The sequence below is a fragment of the Colossoma macropomum genome, unplaced genomic scaffold (genome assembly GCF_904425465.1).
Source record: "Colossoma macropomum unplaced genomic scaffold, Colossoma_macropomum, whole genome shotgun sequence".
Classification (NCBI taxonomy): Eukaryota; Metazoa; Chordata; class Actinopteri; order Characiformes; family Serrasalmidae; genus Colossoma; species Colossoma macropomum.
The window spans coordinates 16,687,824-16,705,996 of NW_023494801.1; the positions used below are offsets into that span (position 1 = coordinate 16,687,824).

Consider the following 18,173-nt stretch of genomic DNA (forward strand, 5'->3'; position numbering starts at 1 on the left):
TGCATAATATGTATATGTGTATGTATATGTGGGGATTGTAAAGCATGCCGACAGTGGACTCTGGAGCAGTGGAAGCGTATTCTGTGGAGTGACGAATCACACTTCTCTATCTGGCAGTCTGATGAATGAGTCTGGGTTTGACGAATGCCAGGAGAACATTACCTGCCTGATTGCACTGTACCAACTGTAAAGTTTGGTGGAGGAGGGATAATGCTATGGGGTTGTTTTTCAGGGGTTGGCCTAGAGCCCTTAGTTCCAGTGAAGGGAAATCTTAATGCTCAGCATACCAAAACATTTTGGACAATTCTATGCTTCCAACTTTGTGGGAACAGTTTGGGGAAAGCACAGAGTGTACAAAGCAAGGTCCATAAAGGCATGGCTGGGTGAGTTTGGTGTGAAAGAACTTCACTGGCCCACACAGAGCCCTGACCTAATTAACCCCATTGAACACCTTTGGGATGAACTAGAACAGAGATTGCGAGCCAGGCCCTCTCGTCGACATCAGTGTCTGACCTCACAAATGCAAAAATTCCCACTGACACATTTTTTAGAAAGCCTTCCCAGGAATGTGGAAACTGTTAGCTATATATGTACCTATATATGTACAGTGTATGTACACACACACACATACATACATATATATATATATATATATATATATGTATATATATATATATGTGTGTGTGTGTGTGTGTGTGTGTGTGTGTGTGTGCTTAAATGTAGATACCTTCTTCTAACTTACATGTTTGCCCATATTTTATACGTAGAAAATTATTAAATATTTAAAGTATAATTTCTCAGGACTTAAAAAAAAACCACAACAGAATATTTTTAGTATTTTTTTAACTTTACTTTATATCTTATAACTTTATCTTTAAAGAATTTCTTTATCTAGCAGGAATTTGTCATCAGGGTTTATTTCACATGATTAATCCTTTCTTTTGTACCCACATTAGTAGCAGTTCATTGACTGCCGATGCTGTGGTCACGTGGTCCTCCTGACACTCGCTGACGCGTCAATTCGGCTCCACCAACCACATACATGCAGAAAACGTAGCCTCAGAAACGTCACGGCCAATTAAATGCTAGAAGATTAAATAATATTTTAATTAAACCTTCATCTTGCTGTTTATGTGTATTTCTAACGTTAAGCTCTGCTTTACTGTATACTGTAAAAAATATAAGCAGATATTTTAAGCGGAGTGTTTTCACGGAAGCAGCTGATATTTTGGGGGTTGGGTTTCAGGATAGTAACGTTAGAGCAGCAGCAGCAGCAGCGTGTCCTGTGAAGGCTGTGAAGGCACACGGATAAACACACACACACAGGGTGCAGGACAGCGTCAGCAGCCTGATTTCCGAATGTAATTTTACTGACGAGAACAGTATAGAGATGGACGAGCGGCAGGCAGTGTAATTTCCTCAGGGACTGAAGGTAAGCATGAACCGCCGCTGTGTTTTGCTCGTCTGCTCATTTGAAGGCATATGGGCAACAGTAGTCTGCATCCCACACGGATGCAACCGCTAGTGATGGAAGGCTGCTCCTTATGAATAAACCAGCTCGACGTTAAAGGTCCAGTGAAGTTATTTTCTCTCAGTAAGCTGCCTAGTAGGCTCGGAGAAGGGTTTTACGATGAGGCGAGATGCTGAGTTAAGGGAGAAAGGCTGGTGTGCTGAGCAGCAATGAAGGTAAAAGTCAGTTGTGAAAGGCTATCGTGTCAGAAGGACAGCATGAGCTTGAGATAGGCCCAAACACGGACGACCTCCATCCCTCAGCTAGACTGCAGTATAGGATGTAGTAGGACCTCATCTACAGGACTGTGTTGAGTTGAGCTGTTTGTCATTGCTGTTCACTTATTAACTTTCATACTTAAGCTGAATTACACTTGGCTTTAGTTCCATGACCTACTTTTCTTCTCACTTAGTAAACCGTTCTAGGTTCTGTAGGGCCTGAACAAAACTTCAAGTGGTTATATTTGCTCAGCCAGCCACAGCAGACTATTTGTCCTGCTCCTTGTTCAAAAGCCATGGCTGTATTTCTGACACATGCTCTGCAAGTCTGTGCCAGTCCCAGAAGACCCAGAAGAGCTTACTGGGCTGTGTGGAGAAGTCTGGCAGTGCTAGAGTGTTGTCTCAGAGGTGCTGACAGTATGCAGGAGAAAGGCCACATACTTAACCCTACACTGCCTTCTTTTAGTGCTATCGTGGCTGAATAAAATATCACTGTCCTTGTGCAGCCTGGCATGCAGACCAGTGGTTTTTCAAACTTGTTAACCGGTCGTGTAGACCGGCATGCAGACCAGTGGTTTTTCAAACTTGTTAACCGGTCGTGTAGACCGGCATACAGACCACTTGTTTTCAAACTTGTTAACTGGTCATGTAGACCGGCATACAGACCACTTGTTTTCAAACTTGTTAACCAGTCATGTAGGCCAGTGATTTTAAAATTTGTTATCCAGTCATATAGACCAGCATGCAGACCAGTTATTTTCAAACTTATTATCCAGTCGTGTAGACCAGCATGCAGACCAGTTATTTTCAAACTTGTTTATCAGTCATGTAGACCTGTCATAAAGACCTTTGGTTTTCAAGCATCTAGACCAGTGGTTCTCATACTTGTCCACTAGTTACGTAGACCTGTCAAGTAGACCTTTGGTTTTTGAAGTTGTAAACCAGTCATGTAGACTGCCATGTAGATCAGTGATACTCAAACTTGTTAAGCAGTCATGTAGACCAGCATACAGACCAGTTGTTATCAAACTTGTTAAAAAGATATGTAGCCCTGTCATATAGACCTTTTGAAGTTGTAAACCAGTCATGTAGACTGCCATGCAGATGAGTTCTTTTCAGACTTGTAGACCAGTCATGTAGGCCAGCATACAGACCAGTCGTTTTCAAACTTGTTGACCAGTCATGTAGACCAGCATACAGACCAGTTGTTTTCAAACTTTTCATCCAGTCAACTAGACTGGCATTTAGACCAGTGGTTGTCAAACTCAAATCCAATTCCACCAAGTCCTTTTACGTGCAAGTGTACTTGGCCAGTAAAGTGACTCTGATTCTGATTTATCAGGCGACCAGTGTTTTTTAAATGCTTATTTTTCTTAAGTGAACCTTTATCGGACCTTTCAGGTCTGTGCACAGTATGTTAAATATAAAGCTTATTTTTCATCTCAAACATTTTGGTGACCCAAGTTTTACCTAACAAAACTCACTTGAGGGTCATGATCCAGATGAAAACCAATGACGTAGACCAGAAAAAATATTTGGTATATTTGCTCACCAAATATTTCTTTGTTAGTCAGCACTGAGTGTAGTTCAGAATTCATCTTGAGAAGATTGCTTTTCAAAGCTGTGTTACATCCGCCTTCTCTTTTCTTTTCTCCAGCTATGAAGGAAACATTTGTAGGTGGATGGTCGCAGATTTTTTGTCTGCTATAGGTTTTGTATGATGGCCTAAATAGATAATAGTTCATCGTGATGCTATTCAGAAGTTCCCAGGGCTTGGGGCATCTGTGCAGCTGCAGCTGCTTGATGGATCTGTTCTGGCCCTCTGAGGCCAGTTTGAGAAAATCTCATTAAGATTTCCTCAGCGTTAGCTGAGTTTTGCAGATAGCCGACTTGAGTGAGTCCTGTTTTCTTCAGGTCACCATGACTCCATGCATGTTTCTCTGCACTGCTGACTGGAGTGCGTCTTTCTGCCACTAAGAACTGAAGGAAGTTTCCTTTTTTTCCTAATCTCTGACTTGGGGCTCAGCTGATAGGTTTGGTTTTCAGAGCAAAATTTTTTCAAAATGTTATGCAGTGCACTTACAGCAGGCTGCAGCAATACTGCAACCCCCACAACTAACACTCACACACTCACACGGCAGATTACAGCTTGATAAAGTTGTTTTCTAAGAGCAAAGGTCAGTAGGCTGCCGCCAATCATCAGATACTCACACCACTGTAATTAAAGGCACGCTTTATGCATCATCTGTCATTTGTCAACAAACTACAATACTTAATGCAGGATTTACACAGCTTACCACAGGCTGTTCTGGAATAGCAATGGTGATATGGAGAAAATAGCATTTGCTAGCTAATTAAGAGTTTGATTTCCAATGAATAAATAGTAAATGTAATACGTAATCATCTGTTTGTGTCTTTTTTTTATACACAGTGTCCCCCAAAAGCCATTTAATCATTGGCAAAGTTTAATGAAGTTCTTTAGGTTACTTTGTAGAAATATATTTGTTTCAGATTTTCACGTTTTAACTGCAAACTGATGGTAAACTCTTTGTGTGGAGAAAGCCTGGAAACAAATTCCAACCAGACTGCAGTAAGGCTGTTGTGAAAGTGGAAACGTCAAATATTTCAATTTTTTTGTGTGTGTGTTCCACCAGTGTGGGAATTTGTCCAAAATTTTTCATGTGCATATATGTCGATGCTGATGCTCTGACAGTCATAAAATGTAGAAATTAGGACCCAATCCACTTGGATTAACATTATGACGATTTCTTTGAAAGGAAATATCTGCTGATTCTGGTATGATTCCAGTTTTTACTGTGGTGTCCGTTTGCTTATGTCCGTTGATATCCTGAATTTTGGATGAAGGACTGCAGACGTCTGCAAGATAAACTGTTTCATCGATAATGATCTGAAACACACCAGCCACTTTTTCAATTGGTTTAGCCATAAAGAACTTTGCCACAAAGAAAATGTCTATGAAATTAAGCTTAAAATAATGCTTAAAATAAATGCCACTTGGTTTGACATTCGTTTCCCAACACAATGAACTTTTTTAAGTATGGCACAAATGTCCAAACACTTCATTGGGCCATTGTAGTCTCATAACTGACAAAATGTTATAATAGCAATAAAATATCACATTATTCTGTATTTTTGATGTTGACTCAGGGATTCTGAGGCCACCTCTGCTGCTTTCCATACAGGGGTTTCATGTAGTGTAGAAGTGGGTAGTGGGTAAACTGGCTCACAGATCAGAACAAAGCGCAATTTGTGTAGATGAGGTTATCTCAATAGAGGAAACAGAAGGCCAGAGTTAATCGGGGGGGAAAACAAAGCAGTGGAAAGGAAGACACATTTCCATAGAAAGAGTTAAAGAAAACATTATTTGATTAAAGAGAATAATGATTAGGCCAGAACTGGGTGCAAGCAAGCATTGAGATTAACCACAACAGTTAAACAACAACATTCCTGATAAGGAGAAGTTTATCACATGCACCACAGCTAGCACATTGCGTAATTTCCTTGACCCACTAAAATGACGTTGCAGGCAGCTGAGACCTGCTTAGAAATGTGACTTTTGGGGGAAGGAACAAGAAGTAAGAGTTTTTGACAGATCTCGTGACGTGCTTTAGTTTGAAAGTTTTGATCAGTTTGTGCTGGGGTGAATCTGTACGGATAGTGACAGGATCAAATAGCCACCAAAGACAATTTGCGGCTTTCCCACACAGTGATGTGAGTGTGTATGTGTGCATGTGAGTGAGCGTGTGTGTGTGTGTGTCCCTTGGAAGTATTTGTTGAAGGTGTGACTGTGTATGAGTCAGAGATAACCCTGCTGTTCAGCCATGAAGAAGACGTGGCACACAGCTTCCAGTCACATAGTTAACTGAGCTGATACTGCTTGCTGTACTTACGTTCATCGCTAGGAGATGTGTCAGAATATTGGGATAGTCGTGAAAGTTTCAAAAATATTGCACATTGTCATGTATAAGACCCATGAGCTGTCTGAACTCTCACCAGAGAGGCTCTGTACAACCTGCATCTCATGTTTTGGTCAGAGTTTCTTGCTTCTTCCAGCAAAAGAAGGAAGCATGTAAAGACTACTGCAGCCAGCTAAAGACTACCGCACACTGGACGACAAGCTCCGTGCCACTAGAGAGTCTGTCTCTGAGTAGCAGCAAGTACAGAGTGCAGCTATAGCACATAGGAAGCATTGCAGAACAGTACCAATAAAAAGTAGCTTGAGCTCATTATAAATCATAGATTTAGTGTAGTAACATCTGCAGTATGACTTAGTGAACTGGTCACGTTTGGTGTCCACTAACTAATTCTTTACAAACGTATTATTTTGTGAGCTAAAATATATGAAGGTAAATACGATACGGCTAGGCTAGCAATGTTAGCAGAGGTAACAGACTATTAGCAATTTGTTTGTTGAGCTTAAACACTTTCTTTGTGTAAATTTCAAGCCACATGCCAACCTGGATTTGTGGTCTGGGTTTAATATAATACAGTAGCAGTAAGATGCTGAGTGGCGTCACTGTCTCTGGTGGTGTTCCCCTGGTGTGTCCGGTGTGCGCTAACCTCTAGCCTTAAGAGTCCTATACTTGGTTATTATTTGAAAATTTTTGAATAATGCCTGACAAATTTAAGTATCAAATTTGACTGCAATACCCATCTCTATTGTAAGTCTTTTTTTCAAAGGATCATGAAATCTCACACTTCACCACAATTTGATTTGACTCAGTTATTTTGGTACAGTTCAGAATTATTTTAAATATTATAAAATACATTGAATACACAAATGTGACCAGTAGAGCTGTTTACATAGTAGTGGAATTTAATGTTACTGAAATCAATATATTGTTGCTGTTTTTTGGGAGGCCTAAATTACTTGTAATAAATACGTTCTCCATTTTCCTCCATTAAGAGTTAAGAAAGTTTTTCTTTCTCTTGTAAAGTTAACTATTTGAGATATGAGATTTGGCTCTGAGAGTGACGATATAATGGATTCCAACATGCTAATATCAATGCAGTTGAATTGGCACAATGCATTTTTCTTCACATATTCATTGAAAGTTGACTAACTTGGACTGTCTGGGAGCCAGACACTTCACTGATGACGCATCCATATTTGCAGAAACGTCTTTCCTTTTTTTGAGTAGTAGTACAGTGCTGTCGTTGTACTTTTCTCACGGTGTACCACTCGCTCTACTCGTTGCTGATCTGCATACATTACCAGTGAATCACAGTGAAAGTGTAATTCACTTTATGATCACAATGAAACTCTTGTATCTCTCTCTAAACTGTAAATGCGTTCTTTTGTTTTTCATTTTCTATTTCACTTCTTCTCTGTAAGTCCACTATCTTTGTGTCAGTGGTAGGGGTGGAAAATGTTTATCAGTATCGTGATAAAGTATGTCACAATAAGCTTTTTGGAGCATATTGTGGATATTACCCAACTGTGTGTTTCATTACAATGAGAGCATAATTAGTTCTCTGAACTGTTGACTTAAATCATTGAACTCAGAGGTTTTGATAGTACTTTTTAAATGTGGCGCTACTGGATCATATCTATCCGTTCCAGCTTATCAAATCTCAGAATAATAAATGTTGTGATGCATATTGTTACGTTGCACCTATATGATACTGTGTTGGTATCAGCGCCGATACTGGCACCTAAACACAGTACTAGTATCGTCGACGGGGATCCTGATACCTACGACCGATAGCACAGTGCGGTTTCGGACACACTTGTGCACTACTGTGTGACCCATGCATGCAGACCAGTAGAACTTAATATGTTGGCTGTGTGAGCTTGTCAATAAAAATGCTCATGCTAAAATCTCTAATGGCAGTGTATCTGTGTCTCTGTCTCTCTCTCTCTCTCTCTCTCTCTCTCTCTCTCTCTCTCTCTCTCTCTCTCTCTCTCTCTCTCTCTCTCAGAGGATGGGAGCAGTACCCAGGTTTTGGAGATGTCATTCGGTCGACTCCTGCGACGCGCCTCCTCCAAAGCCTCTGACCTCTTGACCTTTAATGCGGGGTCGGCGGGTTCTAGGTCCGTGCTGGACGGAGAGATCATCTTCTCCAAGAACAACGTGTGTGTGCACCCGGCTGAGCCGCTGCCCGGCCTGCCCGAACACCACCCAGGTACGGCTACACTTCATGATGATCTTGACCGAAACCAAAATTCAGGACACACCTGGCTGAAAACTGAAAGATATTTTATATCTCATTAGCCGTTTATTTATGCTTTTAAAATAATAATACTGATGATGCTTCAAAGAAGGAGAACTGATTGAATGCTAAAGGACTAATTTAATTTTTAACAGCTTGCTAAGTAATATTAAATATTAAAATAGCACCTCCGCTGTAATGATGGAAAATATATTATATTTTTATACAAATAGAACTCCTGTATAGTCTCGCAGTGCTATTAGCACGGAAGTCGCTTTAGTGTTCGTCATTTAAAGAAGAAATAGCTGTAAACCTCAGCAGAGTCTAGCAAACACACAAGTTTACAGTAACAACTTTCAAAACTAGAGGTAAAAAAGTTTGTTACTGAAAGATATTTATTTTATTTTATTTTGTATTATGTGATTTTCGTTCATTTTTTTTTTCTTTTTTCACCTAAAATATCTGAGCCATTTTTCATTCAGGACTATATGGAGATATGAAGAAATGATGATGCACCAGATTATTTTATTTATTTTTTACTTTAAAAAACTTAACAGCGTCATCATCCACTTAGCATGATGACGGCAGACTACAATAATGTATAATAAAAAGAGCAAAACTCTAACTATTACTGTACCGTTTGTGTTCTGGATGTAATACATATCTCCTGTATGTTATAAATATCTCACATCGCACTGTTGGACTGCAGTTTGCACTGTCGGATTGTTGATCACAGTTTCACTCATGCATACATGTCTAAAAATTGACACACAGCCCTACGAGCTACCCTAAAGACATGGGTTATTATTGTACACTCCATTTCCAAAAAATTTGGAACGCTGTGCAAAATGTAAATTAAAACAAAATGCAATGATGGGCCAATATTACAAACCCTATATTTGATTGAAAATAGTAGAAAAGCAACATATCAAAAGTTTTATTGTTTTTTGAAAAATATATGCGTTTTGAATTTGATACCAGCAGCACATTTTAAAAAAGTTAAATAAACAGCTGATTAAACATCACACAACTAATTAGACTAAATGGCAACAGGCCAGTAACATGATTGGGTTCACCGCTCTGTGAAAGAATGTGAGGGTAAATAGTACAACAAGTCAAGAATGATTTGCAAAGTAAAATATTAAAGAACTTGGGAAATTCATCGTCTACGGTACATAATACATATCTACATCTATCTCTTTGTCCATTTTATCAGCTCCACTTACTATGTAGGTGCACTTTGTAGTTTTACAATTATAAACTGTAGTCCATCTGTTTCTCTGCATACTTTGTTAGCCCCCTTTCACCCTGTTCTTCAGTGGTCAGGACCCCCTCAGAGCAGGTACTATTTGGGTGGTGGATCATTCTCAGCACTGCAGTAACACTGACATGTTAGTGGTGTGTTAGTGTGTGTTGCGCTGGTCTGAGTGGATCAGACACAGAAGTGCTACCGGAGTTCTTAAACACCACATTGTCACTGCTGGACTGAGAATAGTCCAACTTCCAAAAATTCCCAGCTAAAAGCATCTTTTAGACCACTGATTAAGGACTAGATGCTCACTTACACAAACTGTGCAGCAACGGATGAGCTATAGTCTCTGACTTTACATTTACAAGGACCAACAAGGTAGGAGTGTCTAATAGAGTGTATAGTGTGTGTGTGGACACAGTGTTTAAAAACTCTAGCAGCACTGCTGTCTTGTGTGTAACTTGTGTGACTATGGTGCTGAGAATGATCCACCACCCAAAAAGTGCCTGCTCTTTGGTGGTCCTCTGGGGGTCCTGACCATTGAAGAACAGGGTAAAATACACAGAGAATGTACAGCCCCATTTCCAAAAAAGTTGGGACGCTGTGCAGTATGTAAATACAAAAATAGAATGCAATAATGTGCAAATCGTGTACACCATATGTTTGAAGGAAAATACTACAAAGACAACATATGAAATGTTAAAACTGAGAAATGTTATTGGTTTTTGAAAATTATATGCCCATTTTGAATTTGTTGCCAACAACACATTCCAAAAAAGTTGGGACAAGGTCATGTTTACCACTGTGTTCGCATCACCTCTACTTTTAACACCACTTTGTAAGCGTTTGGGAACTGAGGAGACACTGTAGTTTTGAAAGTTAAATGTTTTCTCGTTCTTGTTTGATACAGGATTTCTGCTGCTCAACAGTTCGGGGGGTCATTTGTCATATTTTTCATTTCATAATCCTCCAAATGTTTTCAGTGGTGAAAGGTCTGGTCTGCAGGCAGGTCAAATTCCAAAAAGAATTTCAAATTTTGATTTGTCAGACCGCAGGACACTTTTCCACTTTCCCTCAGTCCATTTTAAATGAGAAGAGAAGGTGGCAGCATTTCTGGATCCTGTTTATATATGGTTTCTTTTTTGCGTTTTAGAGTTTAAACTTGCATTTGTGGATGCAGCGATGAACTGTTTTCACAGACAGTGGTGTTCAGAAGTGTTCCTGAGCCACTGCAGTGATTTACACTAGAAAATCGTGTCTATTTTTAATTTCAGTGCCACCTGAGGGCCCAAAGATCACAGCCAGCAAATACTGTTTTTTGGCCTTGTCCCCTGCATACAGAGATTTCTTCAGATTCTCTGAATCTTTTAATGCTGTTATGTAGATGATGAAAAGCAGAAGTTCTTTGCTGTTTTACGTTGAGAAACATTATTCTTGAATTGTTGCACTATTTGATGGTGCAGTCTTTCACAGAGTAGTGAACCCCTCCTCATCTTTACTTCTGAAAGATCCAGCCTCTCTGAGATGCTCTTTTTATACTCAATCATGTTACTGACCTGTTGCCAATTAACCACCCAGTGTGTTTTTAGCATTACACAACTTTACCAGCCTTTTGTTGCCCCCGTCCCAACTTTTTTAGAATGTGTTGTTGGCATCAAATTCAAAATTGGCTAATCTTTTTAAAAAAACAATAATATTTCTCAGTTTCAGCATTTGATATGTTGTCTTTGTACTATTTTCAATGAAATATAGGGTTTAAGTGATCTGCACATCATTGCATATATGTACATAAATATAGAGTCATGAACACAGAATCACTTAATACAATGTCCTTATCTGTGTGTGCCATCAATCCCAGCAATCTGTCAGTGTTTTACACTGTCTGAGTCTGTGTGTCTGTCTGTGTTGTGTGTGCTGTATCGCTCCTCTTTCTTTTTTTTTCTCTAATTCTATTTCTGTATGTTCTTTTCTTTTGTATGCCCTGTGGATTTGATACTATAAATGCTTCATTGTCACTCATTGTCACTTTTCCTCCCTCTCTCACTCTTCTGTCTCCCTCAGTATCCCTCAAAAGTTTGGCTTCTCTTAGCTTTTCTAAATGTTATAATAAATGAGCATGTTTTTTGGTTTGTAGTATGTTTACAAATAAAATACTAACAGTGCACCTGCACTCATTGGCCTGCCAATGGCAACCATATAGGTGCACTTTGTCGATTTACATTTACTGACTATAGTTGTTTTACACAATTTGTCAGCCAACCATCAGTGGGACCAAACATACCACTGATGAATAGCTGGAGCAGAGGGCTTCAAACCTGCATCTTGAATCCAGTTTCTGCTTCTGGATTTGTAATGTTTTGGATGGTATGACACCAAGTGGCCAATCAAGTGATTATAAAAACCAGGACAGGAAAGTGGATTTAAGGTCTGAATTTGAAGAGCCCTGAGCTTGAGGATGACTAATATTGTATGACCAATTTTGAATGGAAACAGATGAGGATGTAACCTTAAACTGTACCAGATGGACCAACAAGATATAAAAAGTGCTTAGTAAGTGTACACAGTGTGTAGAAATACTTCAGACACACTGCTATACCTCATACACTTAGCGCCACACACTACTGGTCGGCAGTCTTTGTGAGGTGGTTCCTTTAGATTAATGAGTAGCATACAGGCAGCTGATGAATGGTACAGGAGAGATGGGATATCGTCAGTAACTGTAAACTTAGAAGGTGCACCTACAGTATAGTGCAAAAGTCACAACAGTGAGTGTGTTTTTACTTGTATAAACAACATATATAATGAGAGTAGATGCAATAAACAGAAATACAGTAAACAGTAACAAGAATTACTTATTTTGAAAAAAATAGTAGTCGACATCTTGAGAGATAAAGGAATGAAGGTTGATTTTAGAGGTCTCATGGTCACCCCCAGCCGTCTCAATGATGTGTTAAATTTCATCAACAGCACACTTGATTCAACATAATGAGATATTAATTAGCCAAACCAGGTCATGAGGAGAGGTTTGGAAAATCACAAACACAGTTATTTTTATTTATTGTAATATTAGTGTTTTTTTACGCACATAAATGTGTATTGTCCAGACAAATAGCTGTTGAATATAATTTTGCACAGTACTGTATATGGTAAGTGTTTCAGATAAAATGGACATTGAGTGTAGCTGCAAGGTAGGTATACCTAATGAACTGCAACTCAGTGTGTTTATGACAATATTACCTTTTTAATAAAGCCAAACTCGACAGATTTTATACTTGTTTTGAGATAAACCTTTAAACCACCTTTGTGGCAAAAGATTTTCAATAGCTCAACTTATTGTTTAGGCAGCTCTTCATAGCAAGACACTTTTATTAATACGAATCAGAGTTACAAAATATACCCAAAATATTATGCTAATGCAACATTTTCATGTATTTTTTTTAACTTAATTGAAAAGTAATGTGAAAAAATTCAGATTTCTAAAGAAATGGGTACCTACTGGTATCCAAACTGTTGCTGAGCAGTATAACTTATGTGGCTCTGTTTTTGTTTGTTTGCTTGTTTTGCTCAGGTTACCTGTGTGTTCACCTGGAGAAGGATGAGACTCTTGGCTCCACCCTCATTCTCACCTGGGTGCCTAACTCTCGTATCCAGCGGCAGGACGAGGAGGCTCTGCGTTTCATCACTCCAGAGAGCTCTCCAGTGCGCCGGAACCCGCGTCGTCGGCCCCGCCCTCCTCAGCACCGACCACCACCTGCCCCAGAGGAAGAGGAGGACGAGGAGGTGGGGGTGGAGCCCAGCCTGCAGCAGCTGCAGCTGGAGGATGGAGATGAAGGCTCGTGCGAGCTGTCTGCGGATGAGGTGAGCCGGGACAGCACCCTGGGCTCCGACTCCGACACCTTCTCCTCACCCTTCTGCCTGTCCCCCGTCAGTGAGGCGCTTGGAGAAAGCAGCAGCTCTGTCTTCCTGGACAACGAGAGCAGGTGAGTGAGGGTGGAAGTAACAAGTAACTGAAGGGTTTAGTACCAGAGATTATAAATGGTACAAGGAAACAGAAATTATGCAGTATTTTTCACACTGTGTAATGGCAAACGGGAACAAAATCAAATAAGAACTAAATAAAAACTAATTTAAAATGTGGTTCACCAGTTAAACAGAAACAGTACATTTTTATCAACCCCCCATTTATTTTAACTTTAACAGGAAATACATAATCAAGTTATTAACCACTTTGCTGCATTTTAAAATATAGTTTTCACTTTGGAACATTGAAAAAGAGTTCCTGTTTTCAGTTACATTCTGTGAGGATTGTGGTTCTTTTTCAGTTTTCGTTTCTAATAGTTTGTAATCAGTTTTTAGTGCACCAATCAGGTATTTGTAATGCTTCAGTTACTCAGTGTGTTATTGCACTGTTAGATGCCAAAATCTGAGCAAGTGCTAAAGAGTTTGTTAGATTTAGATTTAAGCCTAAAAGGAATGGCAGAGAACACTTTGAGAGGGTGGTGTAATCTTTTATCTTTCTTTCTATTTATCTATTAAATTACAGTTCAGTGAAAAATTAAATGCACACAGGTTTTTCTTTACCCCAATATAGGTGACAAACCAGAACTTGTCTAAAGTTTTTCTCCTGTTGAAAAAAACAAAACAGTTTTCTCCCCAGTTAAGATGTGGTCTTTCCACCCGTTAGCCATGTCTACCCCATCACACGATGCTACCAGGCAGGGAGGGTAAAGGCTAGCACATACTTCCTCTAAGCCAGCCACCACATCTTTTTGAGCTGCCGCTAATGCAATGTCATTGGACAGCTCAGAGGCGCAGAGGGGAGCCCATCTTATTTAAGAGAGAGAGATCCCGGTAACAGATGACTGTGGCATTGCTATGGATCAAACTCTCAATCCCCCAGTGAGTCCACTGCTTACATGGTCACACCGCTTGGTGCCCAGCATTTACTTCTTTTGTTTTGCACACTGCTAGTGTAACCCTTTTGCTCACACAGTCAATCATTTGCACACTTGTATAATCTCCTTAGAAAAGCATTGCCAGTAGAGCGGGGCACTCTGGAGTAGCTGGACGTAAGCCTAAGGTCACCATGCCTGATAAGTGTTGGCCAAAGGGGTATAAATATCCCGAGTATTGGGCAGTAGAGCAGAATGTTTTGTCCAGTCTTATTCGCAAATGGCCAGTGTTGTTGCAGGTTCATTTCAAACCAGTAAGAGCACTCCTAACTCCAGTGGCTTAATCAGTTAATCTCCGTCTTCAAACAACTGATCTTGTATGCTTCTGCTTAGTTGGAATGAAAACCTACAACCACACCAACACTTCGTGGACAAAGTTTAGGTGATGCTGGGCTACTGCTCCAAAATATGTTAGTTTTATTTGGTTTGCTGCATTTGTATCTCTGTACAAATAAATGTAACTTCTATTATTTCTCCATGATGCTAATTCAGTTGGATTTAGTGCCAGTCTCTACATTTTATAAATGGTTATCTAATGACATCAACAGATGTGTACTATTAGATATTGGCATCACCCACAATCGGTGCACCACTAATTAATATTCTTTATTTTAAAAGAAACGTTGGATGAACAGATGCCTTCAAACTTTTGGATGTACAGTGTACATAAAATGAACAAAAAAGTCTATTTAAGCAAAGTAGCATACTTTATGTATCTTGGAAAATCAACTAGCGTGAGTTGAAAACTGCATCACAGTGAAATTCGCTGTAAAAATGTGTTACAAGCTGCGGCATTGTGAGCCACTGTATCCTTTTCCACTCTGAGCTTCTGAATTTTAAGAAGGCATTGTAAAATATTAACCTGGCATTCGTTTGAAAGCTTTACAAATGACCTTTAAGGTCCATGTGTTGGTCTAAGATCTAAGTATCTTTAAGTATTGCACATAAATTTCCAGGGAAAATCACAGAACACAAAACGTTTGTGGTTAGAATGGCAACACTGACCATGAAGCTCCCGCTCCAGTGGTTTGATGATGCATTTGAAGCGGTGTGCTACAGCAGGTCAGGTCAGTAGTGCATGCAGTAACTGTAGCAGCACAGAGCTTATCCATAATTCATGCTGGCTTAGCAGGGCTTATGTTTCTCAGCAGGATACTATCTCATATATCTCCTTCATGCCGAACACATGATGTGCCGATCTCCTGTCTCAAGGCTTGGTGGACATTCCGTTATTGCCATATGTGATTCTGAGCCTCGTGGAAAGTATATATTGCATACAGATGAGTGACAAATTAAAGGAAAAACCTTAATAAATAAAGGGAGAAACATAACAAGTGCAGATGCTTCCAGACAGGTGTACTGCATGACACACATCAGCAAACAAAGTCCTACAGTGCTCTGTGGCATATAAAAGATGCTGAGAAGTACCCAGTTGACCTAAATTTTCAGATCAAGATGACAAGAAATGACTAAGGGATCTCAGTGGCTTTGATTTGGTTTTTATGGCAGTTCATGGGGCATGGATGGCAGGAGCTTTAATCACAAAGACTGCTCAGCTGGCCAGTGTTTTAGTAACAACAGTGCCTAAAGTAACATCTGCATTTAGATCTATGGGAGAGACATGTCAACAGGTCTGGCTATATATATATATATATATATATATATATATATATATATATATATATATATATTATGGCTAAAACATTGTGCACATTCAATAAGTATGATGCATTTGCATTACTGTAACATGTAAGAAAAACCAGAGTAGGAGTGGTCTTTTCCAGAATGGTAGTGGGGGCCCATCACAGAGGGGTCATGAGGGGTCACATATGTGGATATGTTGCACTGTTTGTGTAGGTGTCTGCCAACTAGGGATGCATCAATATAATTTTTCTCAGACTGATTACAAGTACAAGTACATGCTGAGACCAATACAGATACCATATTGAGTAACCAACTTAAAATTACATAGGTGTTGTTGTAAATGAGTGCAGTGTAGCTTAACAGTTAAATCATTAAAATCTAGCTGATTTGAAATGACATGCCTTAACTAGCTATGCCACATGAGTTACTTAAGTTGCTACATTTGTTCTAAGTAAAGTATGTTTCATAGTTTGGATCCTCATGTGCCCCTTTTTAACAACAGTCTCTGTAGCACAGAAACAGCAGGAATCACATCCTAGGGTAATCAGAGGAGCTCATTTTATGTTGAATGTTATGTATAGTTGGAGTCTTTTTGGATGGTTGGCTGGTTGTGGCTGTAGTTAAATATCCTCTAAAGCCAGGCATGCACTGTGTGTTTAGAAATGTTGTTTCTTAGTGACACAGTTTGGTGGATGTAACATGACATGCAGCATCTACTGACGGCTTTGTCTATGGACAATTATCAATAAAGCTGTTTCATTGAAAAGAACATGCTGCCCACACGAGTTCTGAGCAAAAACACTGAGAAACTGCTTTGCCAGCTTGCGCCGCACTGTGCACTGAAACCATTTTATTTTTTTGCCTCTAATTTACTATCCTATGTTTGTCCACCGGTATTGGGGAAGTAGTTGGGATTGTATTTGTGGGTGTTTAAAAATGGGCTAAAATCACATTGTGAATGTCTGGTGGGACTTTTCCAAGGCAGGATGTTTAAAGTGACCAGCAACTTTGTGTCTGACTGCCACGACATCAGAAACTCTCCGTGTGAGCAGAGCCTCGTTCACTGCCAGTTTGAGCCTTTTGTTCATTGGCACGGCAGCGTACGCTAAGCTTACCTCACCAGTCATCTTGTTTTTAGGTGCTGTGCAGATATGTTCAATGTGTGGTTGAGATTTTGGAAGTGTGCACATCATGGCCTCTGCAAGCTTTGTCGGCTACGTTTGCCTGTGAGCTTCTTTACTTAGTGTTGTAACAATAGATTTGTTTTCTTGATGCACCAGTTATCATTCCAGCTAATGCAGCTGCATCAGTCGTAAAAAGGAAATACTGAATACCAAATCGTATACGTTGGTCAAAAAATCGGTTAAAATAAAAAGTAAAAAAAAAAAAACGTTGCTTTCAGACTTTTAACTGTTCTTTGACGCAGCAGCCTCGCTCTCCTACGGCCATGTTCAGCCATTTCTTTCGAAATCTCTTCAAATATGAAGGTTTTTGGATGAGTCTCTTCTAATTTTTGTACAGAAATATAACCCCAAATGTTTATTAGGTCTCAGCGGCGTGAAATTATGATGAATGTCGAGTTGGATTGAAGTGAAAGCCGCGTGAATTCCAATCTGGCTGTTGAGACGATTTACATTAAGATATGCAGAGCATATTTACAGTACAGACCTTGTCAGTGAACTATGAGGGCAAAAAAACAAACAAAAAAAACCAAAAACAAAATAATCATTTATTAATCATTATTGAGGTAAAATATTCAATTAATCATAATATTGATTTGAGGTCATATCGCCCAGCACTGGTATGGTTTGTGTTGGCCCAGTACCCTACTAACACACATCATGTTGTTTTTTCCTTTAATAAGTCACCTGTCTTTTGTAATCTGTGACGTAAGTTTTCTGGTTGTCTGTAAAAACATGTTTAGTGCTAATGTTTCTAATTTAGCTGGTGCTGATCCATGTTAAAAGAAAATTGTATGTCACATTTCATTACCATTTTCTAGACTAGTTTCTTGGATTGTGATACAGTCTGAGAACCGCTGGCTTGTCTTCAATAACAGCTGATAAAACAGTGATGTGTTTCTGCCAGATCTGCTAAACAGAACAACACTAATCAGGTTTCTATTCAAGCTGTTGAATTTAGTTAGATTTAATAATTGAAATGTTGAAAAATAAAGCTGTTTCCATCAGCTCAGTAGAAGAGATTAAAACTCTGTGTCACAGCTGTAAAACATAGAGAAATCTTCAATGTTGACATATTGAAATATGACATTATTTGACATTACCTTCAACATGCTGACATTTTCCAGTGGCTACTGTGTTGCATGACTACATAATGAAAATATCTTAATTACTTGACCGTATTCAATACGAAAGCAGTGATGTATTTAAGAGCACGTTGTCCTGACAAGTTGGTCTTGATTTTTT

The 18,173-nt window shown here is 39.3% G+C and overlaps 1 protein-coding gene across 1 annotated transcript in view; it reads left to right on the forward strand.

The window, feature by feature from the left end:
• Positions 1–1,240: 1,240 nt before the first annotated feature.
• The window catches only part of tbc1d16 (TBC1 domain family, member 16), a 50,556-nt gene continuing 33,623 nt past the window's right edge, over positions 1,241–18,173 (forward strand). Inside the window, exons 1-3 of the mRNA XM_036589828.1 lie at positions 1,241–1,432; positions 7,672–7,875; positions 12,720–13,131. Coding sequence (XP_036445721.1) covers positions 7,701–7,875; positions 12,720–13,131 — 587 coding nt within the window. The 5' untranslated portion in view covers positions 1,241–1,432; positions 7,672–7,700. The remainder of the gene's footprint in view (positions 1,433–7,671; positions 7,876–12,719; positions 13,132–18,173) is intronic.